The sequence below is a fragment of the Heterocephalus glaber genome, unplaced genomic scaffold (genome assembly GCF_053883595.1).
Source record: "Heterocephalus glaber isolate CG9 unplaced genomic scaffold, H.glaber_assembly_v1.0 deba00001761, whole genome shotgun sequence".
NCBI classification, from domain to species: domain Eukaryota; kingdom Metazoa; phylum Chordata; class Mammalia; order Rodentia; family Bathyergidae; genus Heterocephalus; species Heterocephalus glaber.
Window position 1 is genome coordinate 3,810,598 of NW_028258458.1, and position 26,786 is coordinate 3,837,383.

The 26,786-nt window shown below is 63.5% G+C and overlaps 4 protein-coding genes across 9 annotated transcripts; 2 read left to right on the plus strand and 2 right to left on the minus strand.

Moving 5' to 3' along the window:
* The first annotated feature begins 337 nt into the window (after positions 1-337).
* On the plus strand, positions 338-4,158 carry Use1 (unconventional SNARE in the ER 1). Of its 2 annotated transcripts, XM_004873245.4 has the most exons (8): positions 338-520; positions 1,158-1,207; positions 1,304-1,382; positions 1,467-1,619; positions 1,996-2,008; positions 2,377-2,404; positions 2,563-2,737; positions 2,965-4,158. In XM_004873245.4, the coding sequence occupies exons 1-8, from the start codon at positions 353-355 to the stop codon at positions 3,145-3,147; spliced, it is 849 nt and encodes a 282-aa protein (XP_004873302.1). In that variant the 5' UTR covers positions 338-352; the 3' UTR covers positions 3,148-4,158. The 2 variants fall into 2 exon arrangements, 1 of the variants encoding a protein (XP_004873302.1); XR_015447615.1 differs by lacking the exon at positions 1,996-2,008 and having other exon boundaries at positions 1,467-1,637; positions 2,377-2,737.
* Positions 4,159-4,322: 164 nt separating this feature from the next.
* Positions 4,323-6,043, plus strand: Ocel1 (occludin/ELL domain containing 1). Its single transcript, XM_021251116.2, has 6 exons — positions 4,323-4,405; positions 4,725-4,889; positions 4,990-5,189; positions 5,372-5,537; positions 5,638-5,691; positions 5,786-6,043. The coding sequence occupies exons 2-6, from the start codon at positions 4,824-4,826 to the stop codon at positions 5,906-5,908; spliced, it is 609 nt and encodes a 202-aa protein (XP_021106775.1). The 5' UTR covers positions 4,323-4,405; positions 4,725-4,823; the 3' UTR covers positions 5,909-6,043.
* A 1,116-nt stretch (positions 6,044-7,159) lies between these two features.
* Positions 7,160-14,622, minus strand: Nr2f6 (nuclear receptor subfamily 2 group F member 6). Its single transcript, XM_004873247.3, has 4 exons — positions 13,661-14,622; positions 11,208-11,302; positions 8,326-8,868; positions 7,160-7,652 (listed from the first exon to the last, which is right to left on the minus strand). Exons 1-4 carry the CDS (start codon positions 13,936-13,938, stop codon positions 7,378-7,380), a joined length of 1,191 nt encoding a protein of 396 aa, XP_004873304.1. The 5' UTR covers positions 13,939-14,622; the 3' UTR covers positions 7,160-7,377.
* Positions 14,623-17,365: 2,743 nt separating this feature from the next.
* On the minus strand, positions 17,366-25,662 carry Ushbp1 (USH1 protein network component harmonin binding protein 1). Of its 5 annotated transcripts, none has more exons than XM_004873251.4 (13): positions 25,518-25,660; positions 25,088-25,185; positions 24,861-25,006; positions 23,547-23,937; positions 22,870-22,995; positions 22,116-22,219; positions 21,895-22,035; positions 21,645-21,797; positions 20,796-21,045; positions 19,760-19,975; positions 17,935-18,026; positions 17,720-17,842; positions 17,366-17,590 (listed from the first exon to the last, which is right to left on the minus strand). In XM_004873251.4, the coding sequence occupies exons 2-13, from the start codon at positions 25,139-25,141 to the stop codon at positions 17,401-17,403; spliced, it is 1,986 nt and encodes a 661-aa protein (XP_004873308.2). In that variant the 5' UTR covers positions 25,142-25,185; positions 25,518-25,660; the 3' UTR covers positions 17,366-17,400. The 5 variants fall into 5 exon arrangements, with proteins under 5 accessions (XP_004873308.2, XP_004873306.2, XP_012924132.2 ...); XM_004873249.4 differs by having other exon boundaries at positions 25,088-25,300; XM_013068678.3 differs by having other exon boundaries at positions 17,935-18,023; positions 25,088-25,662.
* Between the last annotated feature and the right edge of the window lie 1,124 nt (positions 25,663-26,786).

The following is a 26,786-nucleotide window of genomic DNA, read 5'->3' on the forward strand; positions in this document are numbered from 1 at the left end:
CAGTAAGGGTGGAGGAGGCCTTGGAGGCTGAAGCCCCAGGGCAAGGCTCCTTCCCCAAGAGAAATGGGGGAAGACCAGAGATGAGGCATAGCTTGGAGAAGAATCCAGGCATTCTGAACAGGTGGAATGGAATAACCAGAGGGCCGCACATCAAAGGACCTGGTTCCTTAGAAGCTTCTCAGAGGGTTTAAGATTCTCCTCAGGAAAAGCAAGCGATTTTTGCCCTGAATAAATATGGCTGGATAGGCGACCCCCCCCCCCCCCGCCCCTTGAAACAAGATAATACTTCCGCCCCAAAGATGGGCCAACCAACGCGGAGAGGGGAAAACACATACGCCCAGAAGGTGCCCAGATGAAGCCACTTCCGCCCTATCCCAAGATGGCGCCGACGGAAGGGGCAGGGTACGAGCCGCTAAGGATGGCTGCGTCAAGGCTGGAACTGAATCTGGTGAGGCTGCTGTGCCGCTGCGAAGCAATGGCAGCTGAGAAGCGGGACCCAGAAGAGTGGCGGCTGGAGAAGGTGAGGGAGAAGAACCTTACTCCTGTAGGGTGGCTCTTGCGGCAGTCGGCCGACCGGCCTGACTCCACCGCCATAACCACCTCCTTGCCACGCCCCTTCCGTCCAGCTCCGCTGACACACCCCTTCTGGTCGGCTCTGCCACGTCCCGCCACTTTGCTCCTACCTGGGACCCCGCCCTTCTCACTGGCTCCGCCTTCTCGACACTTGTCCCCACCTCCGCATCCCCACGCCCCTCTCCTGTCCCTTGCCTGGTTGGCATTTTGGCTCTTCCCCTTTCCTTCCCGGACCTTGTATCCCTGCTCTTCTGTTGGCCACGCCCCATTGACTTTTAACTCCACCCCTTTCCTGCCTGGCCCCATTCCCGACCCCTCTTCCTTTGCACCTGGCTCCTCCCCTTCCCTACCCCTATCATCACCCTGCGGTTAGCCCAGCCCCATTGACATTTGACTCCACCCATTTCCTGCTCCGCCCTGTTAACCACGCCCGCCCGCTGCTCGCTGCTGCCGTGACGTCCCGCCCTTCGCCTTGGCTCCGCCCCTGGGGTCTGGTCCCTCCCTGCCCCCAGCTGTCCCCGCCCCCTCCTAGTTCCGCCCGGGTGATGGGACCCGGGTGGGACTCGCTGACACTTTCCCCGCAGTACGTTGGGGCCCTGGAGGACATGCTGCAGGCGCTGAAGGCACAGGCGAGGTGGGTGCAGTGGCCAGGGTCCCCAGGCGGGTTCGGGGTGGTGCGGGGCGCGGCCCCAACGTGGGCACAGCACCGCCCACTGCCCCTCGCCCGCAGCCGGCCGGCCGCTGAGGTGCTGCACGAGTACGCGCGCAAGGTGGACTTCCTGCGGGGCCTGCTGCAGGCCGAGAAGCTGGTGAGCCCGTCCGCCCGCCCGCGGCCCCACGCGGCCCCACGTGGCCCACGCAGCCCACGCGTGACCCCGGCTCCGCCTCTGCAGGCCTCCTCCTCTGAGAAGGCGCTGGCCAACCAGTTCCTGGCGCCCGGCCGCGTGCCCACCTCGGCCCGCGAGCGCGTGCCTGCTACCAAGACCCTGCACCTGCAGACCCGCGCGCGCTACGCCGGCGAGATGCGGCAGGAACTGCTGGGCACGGTAGGTTGGGCTGGCGAGGTTCCTTCGCAGGCCGAGAAGAAAGGGGTCATGCACCTTGGATCTCAGCACTCCGGGAGGCTGAGGCAGGAGGACTGAAAGTTTGAGCCCAGGCGGCCTGGTCAACTTGGCGACTTGGCAAGGGCCTGCCTCAAAATGAAAAGAGAAGCAGGCCCGGGGATGCGGCTCCGTGCAGTACTGGGCTCAATCTTCAGCGCTAAATAAAGAACTGGGTCTGGCTGAGCCCAGAGCTGGCCTGGAGGCAACGCAAACCTCGTGGGACATCCTGGGGTTTGCGTGCGGACGTGGGTGTTCACAGCAGGACAGGTCTAGGGACAGGACCTGGCAGGGACTTCACGCCTCTCCTTGCTTTCCCTAGGACTCTGCGGGAGGTGAGTCACCAAGCAGAAGAGGACTTGCGCCCAGGACCTGGCCCAGGACATGTGTCCCTCTGCCCCTCGTGCCCAGGCCAGGGGAGCTGACTGGAGGGGCTGGGATGGGAGTGGCCCCAGGAGGAGACCAAGCTGAGCACTCCCAGCACGCGGGGCCAGCACGAGGCCCTTGGGGAGTCCAGGCGGAGTAGGAAAGGCTTTCTGCAAGAAGGGGTGGTCTAGCTAGGGCTTTGAAGCAGCAGTAGGAGCCCCCTGGGCAGCAGCCAGGATGGGGAACTGGGATTATGGGGGCAGCGATGGCACAAAGGTGCGCAGGCTGGAGGTAGGACACCAAGTCCTTCCCCTGCTTGCCCTGTGTTTGCTTCCAGAGCGCCAGCCTGAGGCGAGGAAGCGGAGGTGAGTGTCTCCACTTTCTGGCCAGGGGAGAGGGGAGGGAGCTGGATGACCAGAAGCCAGTTGGGGGCAGGGAAACTGAGCCCCTGAGAACATGTTGGCCTCTTTTCCCCCTGCCCACCGCCCTCATGTGCCTGCATGGCCACCTTGTGGGGGGTCAGTGGGTTGGCTGGACCCAGGCCCACAGATAAGAAGCAGTCAGCAGCCGAGCTAGACCTCGTCTTGCGGCGACAGCAGGACCTGCAGGAGAAGCTGGCAGAGGAGATGCTGGGCCTTGCCCGGAGCCTCAAGACCAATACGCTGGCCGCTCAGAGTGTCATCAAGAAGGACAACCAGGTACAGGGCTGTGGGAACTCTGCAGACATCAGAATTGCCCTCTCAGGAAAGGAGCACTGTGACTAAGGCTTGGCTGGATGAATAGGAGTTTGGTAGAGGGCCAAAAACGGCGTTTTCCCACCAATGGGCACAGCACCAGCAAAACTGGAGAGGTTTAGGACTGCCCCAGGGCAGTAGTGAGAAGCCACGCTCCTGTCCTGCTGACACCCGGCCCGCCCTGCCTGCAGACCCTGTCCCACTCGCTCAAGATGGCTGACCAGAACCTGGAGAAGCTGAAGACGGAGTCGGAGCGGCTGGAGCAGCACACGCAGAAGTCAGTCAACTGGCTGCTGTGGGCCATGCTCATCGTGGTCTGCTTTCTCTTCATCAGCATGATCCTCTTCATCCGCATCGTGCCCAAGCTCAAGTAGCGGGCGATGGCAGGCACTCTGCTTCGCCCAGGCACCAGGCTGCAGAGCCAAGCCGCTGGAGGCCCAGGAGGAGCCCGGTGCGCACACACTGTGGTCCCAGCTACTTGGAGGCTGAGTCAGGAGGATCAAGACCAGCCCGGGGAAACACAGCGAGACTCCAGGGCAGAAGCACAGAATCAAAATGCAAAATAAAACGTGTATTGTGGCTGTGAAATACGTCGGAGGGCTCCGCTGATAATAGTGACAGTGAAGGCTGGCTCCACTGAGCAGGGAGGAGGCCCTAAACCCAACAAGAGGAAAGCAAAGACCTGCAGGATCCATACCGGAGAAGGGTGCAATGGTTTCTGAGCTTCTTCACTGACGGGACCAGGTGAAAACATCCTCGTCGACTCAGTGCCCCGGAGGCTGAGGCAGGAGGATCGAAAGTTCCAGCCCAGCCAGACCCTGTGAGGGGATGCAGCTCAGGGTGAAGCCCTGGGTTCAGTCCCCAGTACTGCAGAAAGCAACACTGTTACAATGCACTGGATGCACTGACAAGTGCCTCGGGACGCTGGTTAGGGCAGGAGCAGGAGGAAGTTGCTGAGGAGGGGTGGCAGTGCCCTGGCCTCGGTGCCTGGCTCATCAGTCTCCTGCACTCACCGCAGCCAGCCTCCTACATGGGCTGGGGATGCTGCTTCCCCGACAAGGCCTACGGAGCCCCTTACTGCGGTCCTATGCATTTCTACTGCTTTTGTAACATGTTCCTACTGATTGTTAAGAGATTTGTGTGTGTTACTGGGGCTTGAACACAGGGCCTTTGCACTGAGCTGCATCCCCAGCCCTTTTTATTTTTTTATTTTGAGACGGTCTGGCTAAGTGGCTGAGTTGCCCAGGCTGGGCTCCAGGTTTTGATCCTCCTGCCTCAGCCTCCCAGAATGATTAGATTACAGGTGTGCACCACCAGGCTGGGCTTTAAGGAAATATTTTAAAAGTACAATTGCTGAAAAAATAAAGTTAGATTAATGAAAACCATCCCTTTTTCAGTCCAATAAATTAAGAATTGAAAGTCTCAAGGCACACACCGTCAGGTCGGATTCGAACCTGCGTCAAGGGTGCGAGCCCAGTCGCGCTCCGCCAGGCCACGCCCCACGCTTGTAGCCCCGCCCTTCCCGGGGCGCGCGACCTCGCCAATCAGGTCCAGAGCGCATTTAACGCGCAACTCAGACTCAGGTGCCTTCCCGGCCTCAGACCTAGGCGCGGATCCCGGACGCTGGGACAGGTGACACCGGCGGGAGCGAGGCGCGAGGCCTGCGTGCGGCAGGGGTCCCGGGGGCACTTTGGGGTCTGGCTGTGGGCTCCGGCTGGGAGGGCGGGCTCCAGCACCGCGGGGCTTAACTGAGGGGCTGCGGGGACTGCGGTGTCGTCACGTCTCATTTGGGTAGCGCCCTTCCGGTTACGGGGGCCGGGGGCGGGGTCTGGTCGCGCCGGCACCCAACCGCGTGCTCCTATGCAAATAGCGGCGGGGCGGGGCGCACACTGGCCTCCGCGCGTGCTCCTGCCGCGCTGCCTCCAGGCGCACCCTCCCCGCGGGTCCACAGGCCGCCCGCAGACCACGCCCGCCACGCTCGGGCCGCGACGCCCCCCGCAGGACCCGACCGCCAGCCCGGGGACCCGCGCCCCGCGCCCCGCCGAGGCCGATGCCCACCCGCGAGCGCCCCCAGGCTCGCGGCTCCCCGGGGAGCCCTTCCGGCCCCGGGCCCCCGGTGAGGACACCCAGAGGCCCAGCATTCAGCCCCTCCCTGCCGGGAACCCCACTTCCGGACGCCCCGTAACCCCACCCCACGGTTCCTGCCTCGTCTGTAGACACTGGTGTCTCAAGGCCACAGAGCCGGCGCCCGCCGCCCTCCGTGCCAGCCCCCGCCCGCGCCCCACCAGGCCCGGCCCAGGAAGATCGTGTTTGAGGATGAGCTGCCGCCCCCAGCCCTCCCGGGTGCCAGGAAGCCTGCTGTAGCCGGGCCGAGGGGGCAGACATGCAGGCCCCGCCTAGTACCCGACTACGAGCTGTGAGTGCCCCTCGCGTGGTTCTCCAGGCCTGGGAACAGGAAAGGGGCATTGAAGGCAGGGCTTTGCTGGGTGAATAAGAGTTTATCAAATACGGAAAAGGGCATCTTGGAGTCTAAAAACAAGTCAGATTAAGAAGGGTGCAGTGCCTTCCACTCACACTCCAGCCCCCTCGAACCCCTAGTAAGTACCCGCCGCTGAGTAGCCAGAGGGCTCGGAGCCGCTACGTCGCCGTGTTCCAGGACCAGTATGCCGAGCTCTGGAAGCTCCAGTGCGAGGTGGGCGCCACCCAGGCCAGGCTGCAGCAGCTGGCAGCGGTGCTTCGCTCCCTGCCTCCGCCCCGAGGCCAGGTGAGGACGGGCAGCGCTGGGGGCAGCTCCTGGGCGGCCGCCGCCCACCGCCCACCGGAGGAGCCTTGTTTCGCGTGCCTCCTTGTCCCCTCGCCCGCAGGAGGAGGCCCGGGCTGCTGCCAGAGTCCGCCGCAAGCTGGAGGAGAAGCACTGGGTGAGAGGGGGCCTTGGCCTGGCACTGCCGCGGCGTGGGGCTGCCTGTGCCAGTTCAGAGGAGACTGAAGCATAGCCATGGTTCCCGCCTCCAGGACCCAGGCTTCCTGCACAGGCAGGCACGCTGTTGCTACCTAAAGGGTAAACTGAGGCATCTCAAGACCCAGATCCAGAAGTTTGATGACCAAGCAGACAGCGAGGGCTCTGTGTACTTCTGAGTGTCCTGACATGGGCACAGGAGGCCCCGACCCTCTCCCCACCTGGCCAGGGCGGCCCTCGCTGGGTGACCCTGTGGGACCCTGGTCTCAGTCCCAGTGGAATAAACACATTGCCTGCTCTGTGCGGCCCCCTAACACCTGACTGCACCCAGTTGTCACCAAGTCTGTTCTTCCGTTTTCCAGGGGAGGAAAAATAAAAAATGAGATCCCAAGAAAGGGCCTTGTTCAGGGCCTTGGACCCAGAAGGTTGTTGTAATTAAAGTAGTTTCCCTGGATGCTTTCAAATCTGGATCAAGCCCTACCTGAGACCCTCGGGTGAGGCCTCATCTGTCCCCACAGCTCCCTCTTCTCCAAGAGTCTCCAGAGGCCTTTGGGTCTGAAGCTGAAGGGCCAACATCCAGGATCACCCACCTGGCCAGGCCAGTGACAGAAAGCTGGACAACAGAGTCTGAACCAGGAAGGTTCACAGTGATTTTCTGCAGAAGGGTCCATATGGGTAGGGTTTTGTAGGAAAAGCAGTTTAGTTTAGCACTTGTGGGGACCAGGCAGCAGGACAGACATTATGAAGCTGTGAAGTGGGGTGTTGCTCAGGCACCTACCCATGCCTCTGGCCCCACCTGGGACAGGGCACACCCCTGAGACCCTCATTTACTCCACAGGAAGAGGCCCAGGCCCCTCCCTCCCAAGCCCGCTAAGATGAGCCATTTCTGGAGCTCGCCTGAGCACCTCCCCCGCTCCCTGTGGGCAGAGGCCTCCCTTGAGCCTTCGCAGGCCGGGCCTGGGCCTTGCCACGTGCCCAGCACAGGAGCCGCTACCACAGCCCACACCGGCACGTCCCACCCTGGAGTGGACGGCCGTGTTGCCGCCAACCCAGCCCACCTGCAGCTGAGGCCTGGTTTCCCATCTGAGAGTCGAGTATTCTGGGTGCCCGCAGAGAGCATTGAGTGCTGGCATGGAAGGGGACCTGGATGTGGGATGAAGCCGCCCCAGGGCTCGAGTGTGGCTGCCCCAGGGCCTCCCTGGCACCTGGGAGACTGGTCTCCGCTGGGCTGCGATCCTGAGCCAGCCTCACGCCCAGACCAGAGCCAGGGTGTGGACCCGAGCTGTGAGGCCAGGGAGCCCAACTTCGGGCCCAGCGCCGGCAATTTAGCGACACCAGCTCGAAACAAATAAGGGCTGGGCTGTAGTTTGGGGCGAACGTCCCCGGTTTAATCCTCAGCACAGCGAAAGAAAGCCGCGGTGGAGGCGGCGCAGGTAGGAAACGTCTTTATTATCGGCCCGCCTGGCCCGCCCCGGGTGTCCCACACAGGTTCGGCTCCAGGGGTCGGGCGCCTGCCTGCGCCCCAGAGTGCTCGGGAGCCGGGATGCCGGGCGCTCGAACCAGCCGGAAGATCCGTCTCATTTTGGTTTTTGATCATTTAAAAAACAGAAAGGCCAGACGCCGCAGTCTTTAAAAACGGCCGGCGTGGTCACTGGCCGGCACCGTAGGGCCAGCTGAAGGAGCTGCCCGACAGCAGCATGTCGCGGATCAGCGTCTCGATGGGCGTCTTGCCCACCAGGCGCATGAAGAAGAGCTGCGAGATGAGCGAGGCGGGCACGGCGCGCAGGGCGGGCAGGCGCAGCAGCAGGCGGCCGAAGCGCTGGGGCTGCGTCGGGTACTGGGCGCGCACGTACTCGGTGAGCGCCACCTGTGCCTTCTCCTGCAGGCTCTCCACGTGCGCTGGGTCTGACAGGCCGCAGGCATCTAGGGACAGGGCTGTGTCAGAGCGTGGGTCGCGCGCGGGAGGACAGGGCCTGGAGTGTGAGTGGAGTACGAGGCAGGAGTGTGCGAAGTGTGGTGGAGCCTGCACTGCAGCCTCCCGCAGGCAGACAAGCATCTCTAAGATGCCCAGGCTGGGACCGAACTTGAGACCCTGCTGCCTCGGCCTCCCTAGTGCTGCGATGGCAGGCGCCTCCCCGAATGCTTGTCCCGCAGACTTTGCGCAGCCCCTCCAGGAAGGCGGTAGGGCCTGGAGCAGGCGGTCTCTGCCCGCGTGGGGCCACCCGGGCCTCACTCAGGGTTCCCCAGAGCCCGGGCAGAGGTCCTGGGGGCAGGAGACCCCAGGAACCACAGGTCAGACCGGGCATCCGCCCTGCGCCCTGCCACGTTCAGGGTACAGGGAGCGCAGCAGAGCGCCGGGCACAGGGCGTGGGGTCTGCGGCCGCCAGGGAACCCGGGCCTGGGCTCTTAGGGGGTCTGAGGATTGGGAGGTGAGGGACCCAGGTGATGCCGCACCACCCCAGCAACCCGAGTCGGGGAGCAGGCCTGGGAGCGGGGTCTGGCCTCGTGGGCGGGGCCAGTCCTGGGCGTGGCCTCTGTGCCCGCGCTTGCGCCTGGACCCCCGTCCCCCGCAGCCCACCCAGGGCCCTCGGCTCACCCGGCGTGAAGAGCGCGATAGCCTTGAGGCAGCCGTACTCGGCCGAGTCCACCTGCAGGCGGCCCAGCTTGTCCACCTGCTCCTGGAAGGCGCGCACCTGGTCCATGAAGGCCACGGCGCGCTCGGCGGCCATGGGCGCGGCGTGCAGCCCGGCGGCGGCCAGCAGCGGTGCGGTGTGCAGGGGCAGCGCGGCCTGCGCGGCGTTGAGCACGAAGAGCTCGCTCCAGCTGAGGCGCAGCAGCGCCACCTGGTCGGCCACCGGCAGCTCGGGGAAGAAGGGCGCGTGGCGCGCCCACTCCACGGTGCTGAACAGCAGGCGCGCTGCCAGCTCGCACACGTTGTCGATGCCCAGCACCGCGCCGCCGCCGAAGCGCCCGGCCGCCGCCGGGTAGGGCTCGGCGCGCAGCAGCTGCGCTATCAGCTCGGACACCGGCGGCCCCGGGAACGCGTCCCCGCCCGCCGCCAGCGCCGAGCCCGGGGGGCTGCCGGCAGGGGGCGGCGCGGCTCCGGGCAGCGCGTGCGGGATGCGGCCGCGCTGCACCGCTGGGGGACGGACGGGACGGGACGGGACAGACGGGGTGGGAACGGGGAGGGGGAGGACGAGGCGGGAGAAACACGGTGGGAGGCAGAGGAAGGAAAGAGGGGGACAAGCGTCACTCAGCCCTTCCTCTGAGACAGGGCCATCCCCAGGACCCCAGACCTCACCCTGCTGAGTCCCCGACACCTTCACCCTCCCTGGCATCTGCTCACAGGGAGCAGCCGCGAAGCCCCACCTGTCAATCAGGACACTGACAAACGGGGTCTCGGAGCTGATGTCGGAGCCCAGGGGCCCGGGCACTGCGGGCAGCCCGGTTCCCAGACGAAGGACCAGTCCCCAGCCACTGCACACTGTCCATCCTCCACCCAGCCCGCCAGAGGGACACCCCAGGGGCACTTGAAGCCTTGCCCGTGACAGGAGCAGGACTCAGACCCAGCGAGCAGGTGAGTGGGAAGGGGGAAACTGAGGCAGAAGACGCTTGGCTGCAAGCCCACCTGGCCCGTGCCAGGGTGGGCGGGTGCAGAGCCAGACCTGGCCAGATGCCAGGCAGAGGCTAATGATCAAGCTTAAGGAGCTGGCTCATGAAACCGTGTGTCACTGCCGGGTGAACAACAGGTCAGCTGAACATGGCCACCAGAGGAAGGGACTTGGAGGGACCAGGAAGCGGGGCTGGGCGAGAAGCCACTTCCTGATGCTGGCAGTGCCTGTCAAATGGGCGTGCAGGCAAGGCCCCTGCTCCTTGGCCCAGGGGACCCTCTCCTCCGGGGTGCACACCTCACTGCAGCGCTCCTGGTCGCCAGCCAGGGCCTACCCTGGGGCCTTTGGCTTGCTGCCTTGAGCTGCCTGGAGCCCCACCCCAGCCCTCCCTCTGGTCCTCAGCCCACACCACGGGGCTCAAGTCCCAACCAGACTCTTGATCAGCAATCCTGGCACAAGCCTCAGCCACCTGTCTGGCTCTGTGCCTCAGTTTCCTCATCTGTAAAACACAGATGTTAATGATGATGACAGGAATTGCTGAATTAAATGAGAATCTATAAAACTTGCTCACTTTTTTGTACTACTTTGGTTTTGTTTGTTTTTGAGACAAGGTCTGGCTATGTAGCCCAGGCTGGCCCCAAACTAACAGTGACCCTCCTGCCTCAGTTTCCCCAGTGCTAGGATTACAAGCGTGTGCCACCACGCCCAGCCTTGTTCTGGTTTGGTTTTCTGAGACAGGGTCTTGCTATGTAGATCAGTCTGGGTAGGAGCCCACTGCGTGGCCCAGACTGGTCTGGAACTCGCTGCAATCCTCCTGTCTCAGCCCCCTATAAAACCTGACCTATAAAACTTGCTTAGAATAGTGCCTATCACAGGAGAAGTGCTAAGTGTGTAGTCATTCAGACCAAGAGCCACTTAATGAGCACCTACTGCATACCAGGCCTCCACTGAACTGCAGACAGGCCAGTGAACAGACAACGCAAGTCCCTTCCCTCAGGCATTGGGCATTCCGGTGAGGGCACAGGTCCAGAGCAAAGTGCATGTGACCATAAAGGGGGATGGGCAGCCTGGAGGGCTTCTCTGAGGAGGGGGTACTGGAGCTGCACTGAAGGGGCGAGAGGGCAGCTGGGCCTCTGCAGGAGGAGCAATTGGGGCCAAGGGTGCAGCCCGTGCAAAGGTCCTGTGGCTGGAATGTGCTTGGAGAGGAGTCAGGATCAGGAAAGTTGCCACCTGAGCCTGGAGATCAGAGCCCTGATCTGAGGCGTGTCGGGATTCTGATCATATGGACAAGTGCAGGCAGAGTCCAGGTGAGGTGACCGGAGCCACTTTCAAACTGACAGGGACCGAGGAGGCATTAGTGGGTTTAGGAGGAAGGTGGAGTGGCCCTCCCGGGGCCCCCGGCTTGGCGAGAAGCAGCCAGCTGCTTAGTGCGGAAGCCTGCCAGGCAGGACCCCGGACAGCCCGGACTCCCGCCTGAGGGTCTGGCCACCAGGTCACCTGGGCGGGGACAGGCAGACGGGCCTTGGCCTTTCGCCTTCATCTGGCTGGCTCCTGCCTCGGGCAAGCACGGCGCAGAGGGAGTGGGTCAGGTCAAATCTCGTATCTGGGCTCACAGAGGGACAAGGAGGTCACCGCTGTGTCTGGCTGGGGAGCCGGCGCGGGCTGGGGCCACAGGAAGTCCCAGGTGGGCCTGACACCCGTCCCTGGCATCCACAGGCGGCCGATGGGATCGGAATTGGATTCCGGGAGCCCACGCGCAAGAGGTCAGGGATGGCGGTAATGAGGTGACCAGGCCCCGGCCAGGCCCCGCCTCCTGGATTTGGCCCCTCCCCCTGGATTTGGCCCCTCCCCTCCCCGGGCTGCTCACCTTCCTTCCGCATGCCCACCCGGAAGCACTTCTTGAGGCGGCAGTACTGGCACTGGTTCCGGTGATGCTGATCGATCTGGCAGTCACGGTTGGACCTAGGGGCACACAGAAGCCAGGGTTTCCTGGGACCCAGATCCCCAACCAGGGAAGCTGCCCCTGGGAAACATGGGACTTGGGGAAGGAGTGCAGGGGCTCGGCCTGCAGGTCCCCAAAGAGGAAAGGACAACTAGGGTGGGTGTTAACGGTTGAAGAGGAGCCTGTGAGGGAGTGGATGAGCACAACAGGAAGGGCACTTTGGGACCATGTTTTGAGGGATGAGTAGGAGTTGCCCCAGCCATTTCTGGCACAGGGTGCAGTGAGAGCAAATGGTTTGAAATGCAAAACCGAGAGGACTAAACGGCTTCATTCATTTGGTCACAGTCAAGAGGGTGGAGTCGCCACTGTGAGGGTGACTGAGCAGAGGAGGGGCCGGACCAGGGATCTGGGCTTCAGGCCAAGTGCCAGGCGGGTGCAGGGTCACGGGCACTGCAGGCCCAGCACTGCTGCCTGCGCCGAGAGGGGTGGAAGGAGGGAGAAAGGGCAGGAGGGCCCTTCTGGCCCCGGGGGCCTGGCCACAAGCAGCCCCATGCGCCTGCTCCAGGTGCCCTCGGAGGCCGTGATGCCCTCTGTCCCCTGTCTTGCCGGGGACTCTACAAGACCGGGGTGCCGGCCGGGCACCAGGAGGCCACTCCTGTCCAGGGTTCAGGGGAGCCCTGCAGGCCCCAGCCAGCCCTTGGCCTGCCGTCGGCCTGTCTCCATCTGCAGGGGCCACGGGGGGCGCTGGGCAGCTGGCTCAGGAGGCTCGTGCCCTACAGCGCTGCTCGGCCGGGAAGGGCCCGGAGGCAGCAGGAACTCAGGCAGAACCAGAACAAAGCGGGGGCCAGGAGGGCAGTGAGAGGCCTCCCGGCAGCTGAGTGGAACGGCCAGGCCTGGGACAGCACCGGGGCCACAGCTCAGGGGGTCCTCCAGCCTCTGCCTTGCCTCGCCCACCGTGGAACTGGCACGGAGCTGTCTGCCGGGTATGGGGACATCGTCTCACTTGAAGAGTATGCTTGCGGCCCAGGCCAGCCTCTGCCCATGTGGGTTTGTTTGTTTTTTTGAGACAGGGTCTCTTGATGGTACCCCAGGCTGGCTGCAACTCCTAGGCTCAAGGGATGCTCCTGCCTCAGCCTCCAGAGAAGCTGGCACTGCAGGTGTGCACCTCTGCACCCGACTTCCAGCCCCATTGATCAGAGCTCCCCTGCTCACGCACAGTCCACGGTCACAGGTGTACTCCACCCTCAAAATGGGGTCCCTCAGGGTGCCCTTCCATGACCCTGGGCCACTGAGGGGAGCATCCTTTGCCCTTCCCTGCCTGGGCCCTGCTCCAGGGAAGCCCCTTGTGCTGTCCCTAGAATCCAGGCCTCACAGCCCCCGGCCCCAGTGGCCTCCAGACTGGGCCCTAGAGGCTGACATCCAGCCACCCAGGCTGTGCCAAAACCCGTGGTGGCTGCGCTGGGTCACAGAGCTGATGGTGAAGCAGCTGCCTGCCCTGAACACACCTCGTGTAGCTCCTGAGACCCCAGGGAGCAGCCTCCAGCTCCTGGAGAAGAAGGAGGCCAAAGCCTGCTGGCCCAGTTCTGGAAGGCCAGGGCACATCCCCCACACTGGGGCCCTGGGGACCCCACTAGGGGCCTCAGCCCACACAGACCCCACCTCAGCGACACCCTCTCGGCCCTAGATCCTCTGCTAAGCAAACTAGGGCAGGGCCCCTGGCCAAGCGACCCAGGGCAGGTTCCAGGGCAATCCCACACCTCGGCTGGACCCCAACCCCCTTTTCTAAGGGACCCTGCGTCCCAGGACGGGGCAGAAGAGCCAACAAGGCCGTCTTCGCTGGAGGGGTTTCCAGGCAGGGGCTCCTTCGAGGAGCACTGCCCTCCCCTCCCGTCTCAGAGCCATGGGGTCTGTGCCTAGCCCGGGTGTGTGGGGTGCGGCCAATTCCGGTGGCCCCGCCGGCCCTCCAGGGGCGTTTCCGGAGACCCAGAGCCCAGGGATGGCCCCTCAGGCAGCCCCAGCGGCCCCTCTAGCCTCTGCAGCTGCTGCGGAGCCAGGCGACTTTGGAAGTGATATTTGACCCCAAGGGCGCGCCGTATCGATCCGCGCGGCCGCAGACAATGGCCGGGACGCCGCACGGGCCAAGTTCCACGTCCGATTCCCGCCGGGTCGGGCCACCGGGTCCCGCGAGAAGGGCGGGGACGCGGCTCCCTCCTGACAGCGCCCAGCCCCGCAGCGCGCGCCAGGACCCCTCCGGGCAGGGAGCCGAGGAGGCGCTGGGCCGCGCACCGCTGCGGCGCCGGCTGTATGCGCCGGGACCGGCTCGGGGCCGGGCAGGGAGGCCAGGGCCGGCCCAAGGTGACCGCGGGCGCGGGGCTCACCGGCAGGTGTAGCTGAGGTTGCGGCGGATGCTCCGCTTGAAGAAGCTCTTGCAGCCCTCGCAGGTGAAGACCCCGTAGTGCTTGCCGCTCGACTTGTCCCCGCACACCACGCAGTCCACCTGCAGCCCCGGCCGCTCTTCGTCGCCAGGCTCCGCGTCGCTGGCCACCCCTGGGGGCGAGGCCGAGTCCTCCTCGGCCGCCCGCGGGTAGCCTCCCGCCTTGTCCACGCCGTTCGCGTCGCCGCCGGGCCCGGCCCAGCCGCCGGTCACCATGGCCATAGCCCCCCGGGCGGGCGGCGGGGCCGGGACGCCCCCTGCTCGCGCCTCCCTGCGGGCGGCGGCCCTGGCGGCCCCGGGGTGTGGGGGGCCGGGCGCGCGGCTGGGCGGGGGGCGGCACGGCTGCGCCCCCGAGAAAAGTTTTGCAGCAACTTCCTGCGGCCGGTCTGCGCGCCGGGCGGAACTGGTCGGGCCGGTTCCAGGCCAACTTTCCCACGCGCGCGCCGGGCCGGCGGGGGGGCGCGCTAGAGGCGCGGGCCAGGGGCGCCCCGAGGTCGCGCCCCGCCGCCCTGGGGCCCCGGCGGTGGCGCGCAGGCCATGGCCCGGCTGGCGCTGCGCGGGGGGCGCCCTGGGGCCTGCGGGGCCGCGGCCAGCTCAGTGGGGCCCCATCGGCGAGCGCCCTGCTCGGGGGTGGGGAAAGTTTGGCCGCAAGTTGCGCGGCCGCCAGCGGCGAGGGGGAGGGGCGGCGCCGGGTCTCCCCCGGTCCCTCCGCGCTCCCCGCGAGCCCGCGGTGGCCGCTCGGGGCCTACAGGGCCGCAGGCCGGCGCCTCCGGAGCTGCGGCCCCTCCGCCGCCGGCCTGGGCCTGCGCTCCGGCCGAGCCTCGCCCTCGCCGTGCTGCGCCGCGTCCGCGCCCGCGCCGCCGACCCCGCGCCGGCCTCGCGCTGCGGCCGGTTTGACACCGCGTTCCCTCCGCGGGGCGGGCGGGGGCCGGGGGCGGGGCGGGGGCGCGCGCTGCGGGCTGGGGGCGGGCACTGGTTGCCCCGGCGACGGCCGCCCTTATAAGGGCATGGGTGGCCGCTCGCGGCGCCCGGCGTCCCGGCCAGCGGGAGGGGCGGGGGCGGAGCGCGGGCCGCTTGCCTGACCCTCCCCCACCCCGTCCCCGCCAGCTCCGGCCTTAACCCCTGCGGGGCCGCGCCGCCCTCTGCCCTTCTCTGGCCTCTCCAACATGTCGCTCCAGGGCCCGCCTCCACCTCCGGCCGCGGCTGCAGCGCCGCTCCTCCGCCCTCCGGGCGACCCCTCTCGCCGCACTCCGGGCGGGAGCCTTTCGGGGGTCCTGTGCAGTGGGAACGTGTAGACGGGGGCGTTGCATGGGGTCACGCCCCTGCGCCGAACACGCGCGCACACCCAGGTCCCGCTGCGCGCGGCACGCGGGATCGTGTCTGCCTCCTCTCGAAAGTCGCCGCTGCCCCCACCCCGCTCCGCCTGGCTGAACACCTGGTGCCGAGCCATCCAGGGAGAAGGGGCGCAGGCCTCTGGGGCCGGGGCGGGCGCGGTCAGGGGACTGCGGGCCTCTGGGGCGTGGCGCCGCGACCCCGAGGCGCTGGGGCGGCAGGAGAGGCCCCCTCCCCGCCAGCCCTCCCCCCCGAGTCTCCTTTTCTTTCTGTGCCGCACGGGGAGGGCACGGCCGGCTGGACTGCAGATGTCACTCTGGGCAGCCCAGCTGCCTCCTGTCCCCGCCCCTCGGCCAGGCCCCAGCGCGTAGCGCATCTATTAGGCGCTCTCTGCATGCACGCCCGGGCTCCGGGCCTGTTAACTTTTAACCGCAGTAGAAGGCCTGGCCGAGGCGACCTTTCACCTCCGCCTTCAGGTCAGCACCAGCCAGCTCCGGCCTGCTGGGCAGCCAGCGCCCTGGTCCACACCTGCTCCTGGAGAGCCGCCCTTTTGGAGGTTACGCAACACCTAAAGGGAAACAGCACGGTGTAGCCAGCCCGGCGCACCCCTCGCAGCGCTCTGCCTGCTTTCATGAACTCCGAAAGCAGGCGCGACTCGGGGCAGTTCTGGGCAGAACTTCCCTGGGTCTCACCCAGGGGCCACAGAGCACGGTGTGTGGTTTCCTGCGAACACAGGAGCGCTGGCTCCTCATTTGGGGTGAGGACAGGGGTCCCAGCAGTGGGGCACCAGAGACGGGTATCATGGAATGATAAAAAAAACCCAAGGACTTAGGGAGGGAAGGGGACCGAAAAGGAGGGGGGGACTCAGAGGATGGAGGGAAGGACCCCGCTACTCACGGCGGACCCCAGAACCCCAGGGGCCGCCCTGCCACCCTTCTCAGTCCCGCCCCTTGACCCCTGCCCGCGGCCCCGCGGTGACATCTGACCTTGTGGCTGCCGCGGACGGGGACAAAGGGCCCGGGCCCATCTGCCGCAGGGGCGCCCGTGGGAACCGCCAGACACTGGCGCTGCGCCTGGGAACCCGCCCCGCCCCCAGGTGACCTTGGCTCCCTGGTCCCCCACGGCCACCTGGGGGACTGGGGAGTCGCGGTGGGGGAGGGAAGTTGGCTTCTCTCTGCACACCCTCACCCCCTCCCGCATAGCAGTCCGCCTCAGTTTCCCTGCTTTCTTTCAAACTGGGGCGTGGGAGGGAGACCAGGGTTAGGGGAGGACACGGCGCCCTCCTCCCGGTGCTGCCTTTGGGGCGGGAAGGAGCAGGTACCAGGCGCTGGTGGGCTCGGGGAGACTTCTGGCCAGGCCCGCGTGACTGGCCCCAGTCCACACCTGCCCAGGTGAGGCCTGAAGCCCCCGCCCCAGGCCGGGGACCAAATCTTTCTAATCCTGACTTGGGTTTCAGTTCTGGCCCGGAGGGGACAGCAGGCCTCTAATCCCAGCCCCACGCCCCGCGGCTGTGGGGCGCAAGGGTGTGGCCTATCCAGAGGACAGGCTGATCTACCTACCGCCTGCTGCTCACTGGGCAAAACCAACCCCCACGCCCTGCCGAGGAAGCCAGAGCTCGAGACTGGACTGCGTGGTCCAGGCCTGCTTTCCACCACTCACTGGGACCTCCAGTCTCACCCCAAAGCATAAGGACTTCCAAGCTTCTGCCTCTGTAGTGCCTGCCCCAGAGCCTCCTTATTTTAGCTCTACTTTTTTGTGTGTTTATCAGTGCTGGGATGGAAGCAGGACCTTCACAATTGAGCTACATCCTTGGAACTTTTTTTTTAAAGACAGGGTCTCCCAGAGTCACTAAGTTCCCCAGGACTGAGATCCTCCTGCTTGGCCTTGCAGATTGTGTGCCAACTTGTGGGGTATTTCGCTCCACCTTTAAATGCAAGTCTCTGAGTGTCTCAGGCCACTCCTCCCCTCTTGAGAGCACCCGATAACCTTTCAGGCTGTGAACCTGAACTGGCCAACCTGTCTCCCTTTGGAGCACCATCCCTTAGGGAGGAGGGAGGCCGGGGAAGCGTCGTCTTGCCCTCATGACCCCTCCCTGGCTTCTGGACCAAGACAGCTGGCACTTCAGCCCTGGCTGTGTGGCCTCACTGACCCCGGAAGTGGCCCAGCCCAGGTCCCTTGAGCATGGTCGCTTCTGACCACACCCCACTGATGAACCGGTTCATCACCACACGAGGGGCTAAGCCAAGACCCTGCCCAGCCACACCCAGCAAGCCATGGAGGAGAACCAGGCCAGCAAGCGAGTCACTCCTGCACAGTGTCACTGGAGGACACTTTATGACACCATGACACCGACTACAGCAGGGTCTCCCCCAGCAGGGGCAGCGGAGGGCACGTCCGGGGCTTCCCCAGGGCTCGGGCAGTGGCCTCCAGCCTGGCCAGCTCCTCGGCCTGCCGGGCTTCCATCTGTGCCATCTGCTTCTCCACCTTCCAGCGCTGCTCTTCCTGCTTCCGGTGGGCTCCTCGGAAGCCCAGGACCAGGGCTCTGCGGGGGACCTGGGTCAGGCTCTGTCCTCCCATACTCAGGCTGGGAGCAGCCATCCGGGGAGGACGGAACACACGGGGGAAACTGAGTGAGACCCAGGGAAGACCACCAGGAGGGGACCAGGCCCACCTGTGAGCTCTGCACAGCTCTGCGCTCAGCTCTGCACTCTGGGCCCGCCCAGCACGCCCTCGCTGGGCCACCTGCTCCATCTGTGCCCGGAGGGACCGCAGCTGCTCCTGCAGGCCCTGGGCGCTGAGCGGGAGGGGACAGGGTCACGCCACAGCCTGCCCTGCGGCCTGTACTCCCCACCCCTCCCCCCAGCCTCGCCCAGCCCCAGCACACACCGGCTGAGGGACAAGGCCAGGTCTTGGGCCAGCTTCTCCTGGTCCCATGCTCTGCACTCCGGGCCTCCATCCATGCCACTGGCCAGGCCCTGCTGGAGGAGGAGGGAGGGGAGAGGGGGAGAGTCGTAAAGCTGGTGGCAGCCACAGCGCCTGTCCTCAGGCACATGAGGTCACCCATGTGTCTACCCCACTTCCTGGCAAGGAAAACAAACAACAGGACCCGATCCAAAGACAGTCTGGAAGGCTGCCCTCAGGAAGGGATCCTGGCTCAGGACAGCAGAAGGTCAAGGACTTATTGATTTGTTTATTTATTGGATTTTTAAGACAAGGTCTCACTATGCAGCCCAGGCTGTCCTTGAACTCACTGTGTGAGTGCACTGTGTCATCCCCAGTGCTGGGATGACAGGCATGCGTCACCATGCTGGGCTGGTCAAGGACTTTAGTATACTAAGAAGGAAGTGACCATGTTCCTGGCAGGGCCTTGGAGGTGGGAGTCATGATTCAAGGGGCCGCAGTAGGTAACCTGGATTGAGCCACATGCCTGCCAGGAGGAAGGCTGAGGCAGGAAGACTGCTGAACACAGGACTTTATGGCCAGCCTGGGCTACACAACAAGACCTTATTTTGAAAAGGAGGGCCTCAGACTTAGCTCAGTGGCACCATGCCTGCCTCACAAGCACAAAGTCCTGAGTTCGATCCCCAGTGTAAAGAAAAAGAAGAACAAGAAGCAAACATGGTGGTGCACACCACCACTTGGGAGGCTGAGGCATGAGGGTTGCAAGTTCAAGACCACCCTAGGCAATTTAGCAAGATCATGTCTCACAATAAAATATAAGAACAAAAAGGGCTGGGATGTAGCTCAGTGGTAGAGCACTTGCCTAGCAGACAGGAGGCCCTCAGTTCAGTTCCCCAGCACCCAGGAAGAAAAAAAGCTGTAAGCCACTAAAGACCTTAAACAGAAGATAGACATGATCAGACTCTGGAGAAAAGGGAAGACATTACTGGAAGGGCTGGAACCAAAATCTAGGACACAGCTGGGCAGGGTGGTGCATGCCTGTCATCCCAGCACTTGGGAGGCTGAGGCGGGAGGATCTGAGTTCAAGGCCAGCCTGGGCCATATAATGAGACCCTGTCTCAAAAAACCAACCCAAACAGGGCAGAGGATTTAGTTCAGTGGCACCGCACCTGCCTCGCAAGCATGAGGCCCTGAGTTCACTCCCTGGTACCAAAAAAAAAACCACAACAAAAACAAACCCAAACAGAAAATTAACAACAATAAAAAATAAGAATGACCCCCAAATCTCTCCTGTGCTCATGGAGGGGCTTTTGAAGGCGACAGACTCAGGCAGGAGGGCTTAAACTGACTTCTGGTTTGGAGGCGGGGCCGGGTCTGAGGAGGCGTGGCCACGGGCGTGGCCTGGAAGGGTTTCCAGCTCTCTCAGCCTCTTCGCTTCTCGCGCTACTGCTGAGCGCCCTGATGCCAGCAGCCTCCCTCCGCCGGCCCTTTCTCTGCGCCTTCCTGGCTGAAGCCAGCTGACCAAGACCCGAAAATGTGACCATAATCAACCTCTCCTCCTGTAAGGAGCGGGGTCAGGTCTTGTGTCTGTGTCTCTACAGCAAGGAAAGTGACTAAGACACAGGATCTCCCTAAATTCTCCAAGCTGGGCTCCAACTTGTGCTCCTCCTGCCTCAGCCTCCGGAGTAGCTGGGATGGCAGGCGTGCACCTCGACGCCCGTATTCGGCATGCTTCTCTCCGCGGAAGCAGAAACAAGCTAAGAGGGTCCCGCCGCCGCCAACGCTGCCCCTCGCCCTCCCGCGGGCTCACCTGGGGCCACGCCTCCTCGTCCTCACTGCTGTCGCCCGCGCTGCTGTCCCCGCTGCTGCTGTCCTCGGGCCCGAGCTGTGCCCGCTCCCAGCGCAGCTGACCCAGCAGCAGCAGCAGCGCGGGCGCCTGGGCCCGCAGGGCCGCCTCCCGTAGCTCCAGGGCCCGCTTCTCCCGCCGCGCCAGCTGCAGCTGCAGCACCAGGTCAGCCAGAGTCTCCTGAGGGGAGGAGTGGCAGAGGAGGCAACTGCTGGGGAAACTGAGGCTGCAGGCACCAGGCTATGCCAGGCAGAAACCCAGACCTTCCCCGTGACCTTGGCAGATGCCTTCTTCCCTAAAGGTCTACAGCTGTGGAAATACATTTCCTTTTTGGTTGTTTGTTTTGTTTTGTTTTTTGGTACTGGGGATCGAACTCAGGACCTTCTGCTTGGGAGCCAGGCGGCGACACCACTCAGCTAAATCCCCAGCCCTGTTTTGTTTTGTTTGAGACAGGGTCTCACTATGTAGCCCAGGCTGACCTTGAACTCACAGTGATCCTCCTGCCTCAGCCTCCCGAGTGCTAGGATCCCAGGTGTGTGTCACAATGCCTGGCCTTGAAAATGCACTTCCTAAAGGACAAATGTCTTAAACAAGGTTGAGCAGCAGCTCAGTGGAAGCTTCTGGAATTTCTCTAACTCCAGAGCTTTTTTGTGTGTGTTTATTTGGGAGCTGAGGATGGAACTCAGGGTTTCATGCATGCTAGACACACACTGTATTGCTGAGTAACACCACCAGCCCCACAATCTCAGATCTTTCATGCAGGCCTATGGGCCCAGGTTATTTCCTGACCCATGTCTTCTCATAGGAAGGGCATTCCAAAAGCCAGATTCAGAGTCCAGGGAGAAACTGAACCCCACAGAACAAACTCCTATGCATCCCTCAAAACCTCAACTCCAGTTCTCCTCTTGCCCTTGGTCCTCCAACAACATCCCTCTCAGCCTCAGCAAAGGGTTTTGCCCCTCCAGCAAAGAGTGACACGGTGACCTCAGCCCGTGTGTACCCGTGTGGCCACCAGGTCCTGCTGGATCTTTGTCTTCTCCAGCCGGGGCAGGGCTGTGCCAGGCTGGGCCTCCAGAACGGCCTGCACCAGGGTGTCCAAGTGGGGCGTGGTGGGCCTGGGTGCCAAGGTGGGGCCAGGCTCCGGGGGAAACTTCAGCAGGGCACGGTGCTCCTGGAGGTGCCGGATGTAGCCGAGGAGCTGGGTGGCCACTTCCTGTGGAGTGGGTGCGTCCACACTGCTGCCCGCAGGGCTTCGGGAGGCAGGAGGGGCTGCGTGAATGCTGTGGGCACAGCTGTGCCAACTTCACGGCTGCCACGCCATCCACTGTCTGCCTCCTGCTGGCTGGGGTGGGCCCTGCGGGGCCTGTGGTGGACCCTGTGCCACACTGACAGGCCACACACCGCAGCGACACGGGGTCTCAGGGGCCAGTCCATGGCTCCACCACTGTGCCATCGTGGTGAAACCATGCTCAGGCCAAAGCGGAAGATGCCATCCTACCAGCCTCAGCACCTCAGCTTCAGCTCACACTACCCTGTGGACACACCGCCAGCCATCCAGGGGCTGATTCTGGCATCACAGCGGCCAGCCTGAGGGCACCAGCACCACCTGGCCAGCCTCCTCACGGGGTTCTCACGGGTGGGCACCAGCACCTGTCTGCACGCCAGCCATGCGGGTCCCACCCGCATGCCCACTCCAAGGGCTGCCAACCTCATGCCTCCTCTGGCCCCGCCCTGTGCCAGGCCGCCCTGGGGACGCAGCGCCACCTCCCCCCGCCTGCAGGAGCCTGTGGGGCTGAGCTCCCTCCTGAGGACCCGCCCCTGGCTGGCACAGCTCTGGGGTCCCAGGTACCTGGGCTGCGCTGCCCCTCCGCCCGAAGCGGCCCCGTCGCGGGCCAGCAGCCTCCGCGCCTCCTCCTGGGCTGCCTGCAGGTCACCGCTGGGGGCTGTGGCGCTGGCCTCCCGCAGGGTGAGCAGGGCCCCGTAGGCCGCCTCGCAGTCCTCGCTGTGCACAGCGGGCCTCAGTGCCCAGCCCCGCCCACCGCCCAGGCTCACAGACCCCGCGAGCCCCTGGCCAGCCCGACGCCGACAGCGGCACCGACCTGTACTGCAGCGCCAGGCGCAGCGCCGTGGCCTCGGCCTCCCTGCAGCCCAGCCGCATGCTCAGCGCCTCGCAGCGGCCCTTGGCGCCCTGCAGTGCAGCCAGCAGCAGGCGGTTGAGGCCCTTGAGCTTCTCCACGCTCCTGTGGGGACAGGGACCGCTCAGCTCCGCCCCCGCTCGCGCCCAGCCCAGGGTCGGTCAGTGCGGCGCTGGGGCTCTCACCCCCGGAGCTGCTCCTCCTGCCCCTCCAGGACTCGAGGCCCGAGGGTGTGGGCGCTGGGGTGGCTGCGGAGGCGCCGGAGCAGGGGGTGAGCCGGGGAGGGGCCCTGCAGGGAGAGGTGACTCGATTTACCCAAATTATCATCCGGAGCCCAGGACTGTGAGTGGGGGTGGGCTTTCTGTACTGTTTGGTTTTGGTGGTTATGGAGATTGAACCTAGGGCCTTTGTTCATTTTTTTTTTTTATTTTCACAGAGTCTTGCTAAAATGCTAATTGGTCAGGCTGAGCTCAAACTTAAGACCTTCCTGCCTCAGCCTCCCAGAGAGCTGGGATGACAGGTGTGGACCACTGTCCCTGGGTCCCCAGCTTTTTTTTAGTTTCTTTTTTTTATGAGACAGGGTCTCACTGTGCAATTCAGACTGACCTTAAAGTCACTAGATAACCCAGGCTGGCCTCGAACTTGCAGTGATCCTCCTGCCTCAGCCTCCCAAGTTCTGGGATTGTGGACATGCGCCCCCATGCCCACCTTGTTTTTTAATTTTTATTTTGAGGGTCTCACTTAAATTGGCCAGACTGAGGTCAAACTTGTGATGCCCCTGCCTCCGCCTTCTGAGTAGCTGGGATGCCAAGCAAGCGCCACCACGCTTGGCTGACTTTGGGCTTTCTCCAACCCCAGAAGCCACTGGGCCCATGAGCAGGAGCTGAGTCTCATGTGCTGAGGCCGTCGGGACCAGGGGTTGGTACCTGTCACACTCACCCGCGGCCCCCCAGACTCCCTGGCCGCTGCAGAGCTGCTCCAGTTGCTGCCTGGGCCGCTAGCGTGGCTGCGGGAGGGAGCCGGGGTGGACTCCAGCCTCCTCAGGGAATCCTGCAGCTCCTGGGCCTAGAGCAGGGACAACGGGTCACCAGCCATCTCCCAGGCAGGGCAGAGGGGTGCCAGCTGGCAGGCAGGAGCCCGGGCACTGAGCACACCCAGTCCCTCGTCCCCAGCTATGCAAGCGTTGTCTTTCCTAGCAGGAAAATGAGTCCCCTCTGGAAGGAAAATGATCCCCCTCTTTTCTTTATTTTTTTGAGAGGGGATCTCACTATGTTGCCCAGGCTGGCCTCAAACTCCTGGGCTCCTTGAGAGATCTTCCTGCCCCAGCCTCCCTCCAGGGTAGCAGGGCCTACAAGTATGCGCCACTGCTACACCTTGCAAGGGAGATTTCATTTATTTTTTTGCAGGGTGGGGGAGTTCTGGGGATGTAACCCAGGGTCTTTTGCATACTAAACACGTGCTCTATGCCAGGCACAGTGGCACACACCTGTCTTCCCAGCATTCTGGGAGGCTGAGACAGGAGGATTACAGGTCCTGGCCCAGCCTGGGCTCAGTAGTTCCGGTTGCATACAGGCTTCTCAAGAAATGACTGTCACTCCAGCCTCCTCCCGCCTCACCTCCTGTCTCAGCGTGTCGCTCTCTGCCCGCATGTGTGCCAGCGTGTCCTCCCGGGTATCCAGGGCCAGCCGCAGCCAGGCATTCTTCTCAGCCAGGTAGGCCACCTCCTGCCAGGGCCCTGGCATTCCCTCTGCCCGGCCTGCCACCTCCCCAGGCCCCGGGCCACTCAGGAGCTGTGGGCGCCAGGCAGCAGCTGCGGCCTCCAGGGAGGCCAGGGCACTCTGGAGGGTCTGGAACACATCAGGAGCCCCACACGCAGGGGAGAAAGTGCCCCCGGCCTGTGGGGCTGCCATCTCTGGGTGCTGGATGGTGTCCCCTGCGAGCAGCTGGGCCCCTTCTGGGGTGGGGGCCAGTGATCCATCCACATCCTCTGAGGCCTCTTTGCTGGCCCTGTGGAAGCCAAGCAGGAGCTGAGCCATGTGAGTGTGCAGGGGCTGGGACTCAACTCAGGGCACTGGGAAGCTGCATGTGCAGGGAGCAGGCGGAGCCATCATCCAGGAGGGGCCTGGGACTTCGGGAGCAGATAAGAGTGCACTGGAAGGACCGGGATTTAGCTCAGTGGCTCGGCTGCCTGCCTCAAAAGTGCAAGGTCCTGAGTTTGATCCCTGGTACCAAAAACAAAAACAAACAAACAAACCCAGAAGAATGCACTGGAAGCCGGGCACAGTGACACAGGCCTGTCATCCCAGCACTCTGGGAGGCTGAGCCAGGAGGGTCAGGAGCCCCAGCCCAGCCTGTGCAACTTAGGGACTTAGCAAGACCCTGTCTCAAAACAAAGAATGAGTAAGGCCGGGGATTTAGCTCAGTGGCACTGCACCTGCCTCGAAAGCGCATGCGCAAGGTCCTGAGTTCAATCCCTGGTACAAAAAAAAAAATGAATGAGAAAGGGTTAGGGATGCAGCTCAGTGTGAAGGCCCTGGGTTCCATCCCCAGTACTGGAAAAAGCAACAAGGAAGGAAAGAAGGAAGGAAGGGAGAGAAGCAAAGATGGAAGGAAGAAAGAACAGTTGGAGTCTGCAAGGTAAAGGCAGATACCTGGGACCAGGACCATACACCTGCATGTAACCCTAGCCCTGTGGGAAGCTGCATCAGGAGGGCTGCAAGTTTGGGCAATTTAGCAACTTAGTGAGATCCTGTCTCAAAATAAAAAATAAAAACAGGGGCAGAAAGGTGCCCAGGTGGAAAACACAGCCCAGGCACAGGCCTCGTGTGCCCAGCCAGGTGAGGGATGGGTAGGCACCGTGCTGGGGAGGACAGGGTAGCCATGGATGGCAAAGCTGAGAGGCGGAGCAGGGTGCAGACCCGGGCCCTTACCTGCTCCCAGGGCCCTGGCTGCCCGACTCCGCTGCAGGCCCCAGCTGCTGTGGTCCTGAGCTCCCCGGCAGTGCAGGGCCGGGCCCCGAGCTCCCGCTGGCCACCTCGCCCTCCTCGGAACTCTCGGCTACAGGGTCCAATTCACCCTGCACAAGACCCGGCCCAGCTCTGAGCCTGGCAGGCCTGAGGGCCTCAGGCCACGGCGTGCAAGGCAGAGGGACACTTACAGGCGGAGCGTGCCTGCCACGCCGGCTCCGGGGCCGAGTGGCCCTGGCGCTCATTGCTGTTGAAAACCTGCGCCCTGATCCTCCTGGGTTCCTTGCCCCTAAACACACAGCCTGCTGTCAGCTCCTGCCTTTGCTGTCCTGGGAAACGACAGCCTCAGTCTCCTCTCCTGGCGAGCGGGCACTGACTCCCCGTGGGAGGATCTTGCGTGACTACTGTGGATGCAGCACATGTGGATGCCTCCTTAGCCGGGCAGATCGCGACCCACCAAGTTTGCCCTGACCATCCCATTCTCCTCTGCCTCCTGACTTCTGGTCTCCCCTTTGTCCTCGACCTGAATGGGATGGGGACCCCGACACCACCCTCTTCTCCCCCAGGCTCCCCTGAACCCGAGGGGCTGCCCCCGGGGCAAGGCCCCTCAGCTCTCTGCACCTCTCTGTTCCTCGCTGTACTGTGGTCACTGCCTGAGCTCCCAGGTCACTGTCCGCTGCCCGCCTGGGCCTGGGCTGCCCAGGGCTGGCCGGGGAGGGGCTGGGAAACAGGAAGCCCCGGCCCGGCCACATGACTTCTTATTGTGGGACTTCTTCCTCCTCCTGGACCAAGCTTCCTCCCCTCCTCCCGTCGGCTCCTCCGCCTCCAAGCCTTGGGGTTTATTTCCCAAGAGCCAAGTGTCCCCCTGTCCCCAGTGATGATCATGGGACCCCTGTCATTTCGGTGTGCAGTCACCACTGTCCTCCACTTCGGTCACGGACGGGTCCAGACTCTAATCTCGAGCTGGCTACAGCCCTCTTTGAACATTGGTTTCCTTAGCTCTAGAATGGGGAAGAGTGTAGCATTTCCTTCCAAGTCCCAGGAGGTTGTTCTTATGCTTGCGGAGATCTCACCACTCCCCTCCTCTCCCCCGACCTCCCAGGGCTCCCTGTTGGTGTAAATTGTGCAAACCCTGGAGCTTGAGTCCTCCTGCCCCTGCATCCCCCAGAGGGGGGAAAAGCAAGGTGGTGGGGAGAGAAGTCGCACTTCTCTGGCCGGAGGAGCCCTACCAGCACGGGAACCTGCTAGAGGCCCCGCAGCCACTCCAGAGCTTTCCCGAGGCTTCAGGCCTTTGCTCAGGTGGTTCCTCCCCTGGAATGGCCTCCTGCCTGTGTTTTCATGGGAAAGTCTTCATCCTTCCATACTTTGGCAGCCCCTCTTGGCTGAGGCAGGCAGGCTTCATTGAGTCTTTCAGAAATAAACTAAGGTTCAAGCCAGGTGTGGTGGTGCACTCTGGGAGGCTGAGGCAGGAGGAGTGCAAATTCTAGCTCAACCTGCCAATTTAGGGACTTAGGGAGTCCCAGGATGAAAAATACATAAAGGTTTGTAGATGTAGCTCAGTGCGGTAGCCCTGGCTGTGTTCAATTCCTAGTACAACAAAATAAAGATTAGTGTGTTTTTTTCAGATGCTTGGGATGGAACCCAGGGCCTCATGCATGCTGGGGAAGCGCTCTACCACCGAGCCTCACCCCAGATCAGGTTTAAAGTTTTTTGGTGTATGCATAATATGTAAAATAGGGGCAGAATTAAGCAACTGGGTGGGGTCACGGGGTCGTGTCACGCCCACTTCCGCCCGCCCCCACTGAGGCACAGCCTGGCTCCGTCAATCATCAATCAGTCCTGCCTCTCCGCCTAATTTCCGCTCAACTCAGTCGCACTCGGTTTATCACA

Excerpts from the sequence above, each read along its gene's own strand:
- Use1 (XM_004873245.4), top strand. The coding sequence starts at position 353 with ATGAAGCCACTTCCGCCCTATCCCAAGATGGCGCCGACGGAAGGGGCA. Across the intron at positions 2,405-2,562 it reads CCTGAGGCGAGGAAGCGGAG|TGGGTTGGCTGGACCCAGGC; the intron begins GTGAGTGTCTCC and ends GTGGGGGGTCAG. Across the intron at positions 2,738-2,964 it reads TCATCAAGAAGGACAACCAG|ACCCTGTCCCACTCGCTCAA; the intron begins GTACAGGGCTGT and ends CCCTGCCTGCAG.
- Ocel1 (XM_021251116.2), top strand. The coding sequence starts at position 4,824 with ATGCCCACCCGCGAGCGCCCCCAGGCTCGCGGCTCCCCGGGGAGCCCT. Across the intron at positions 5,538-5,637 it reads TGCCTCCGCCCCGAGGCCAG|GAGGAGGCCCGGGCTGCTGC; the intron begins GTGAGGACGGGC and ends CCTCGCCCGCAG. Across the intron at positions 5,692-5,785 it reads AGCTGGAGGAGAAGCACTGG|GACCCAGGCTTCCTGCACAG; the intron begins GTGAGAGGGGGC and ends TCCCGCCTCCAG.
- Nr2f6 (XM_004873247.3), bottom strand. The coding sequence starts at position 13,938 with ATGGCCATGGTGACCGGCGGCTGGGCCGGGCCCGGCGGCGACGCGAAC. Across the intron at positions 11,303-13,660 it reads AACCTCAGCTACACCTGCCG|GTCCAACCGTGACTGCCAGA; the intron begins GTGAGCCCCGCG and ends GTGTGCCCCTAG. Across the intron at positions 7,653-8,325 it reads TATCGCGCTCTTCACGCCGG|ATGCCTGCGGCCTGTCAGAC; the intron begins GTGAGCCGAGGG and ends CCCTGTCCCTAG.
- Ushbp1 (XM_004873251.4), bottom strand. The coding sequence starts at position 25,141 with ATGAGCGCCAGGGCCACTCGGCCCCGGAGCCGGCGTGGCAGGCACGCT. Across the intron at positions 22,996-23,546 it reads GCGACACGCTGAGACAGGAG|GCCCAGGAGCTGCAGGATTC; the intron begins GTGAGGCGGGAG and ends TCCCTGCTCTAG. Across the intron at positions 17,843-17,934 it reads CTGGCCTTGTCCCTCAGCCG|CGCCCAGGGCCTGCAGGAGC; the intron begins GTGTGTGCTGGG and ends CCTCCCGCTCAG.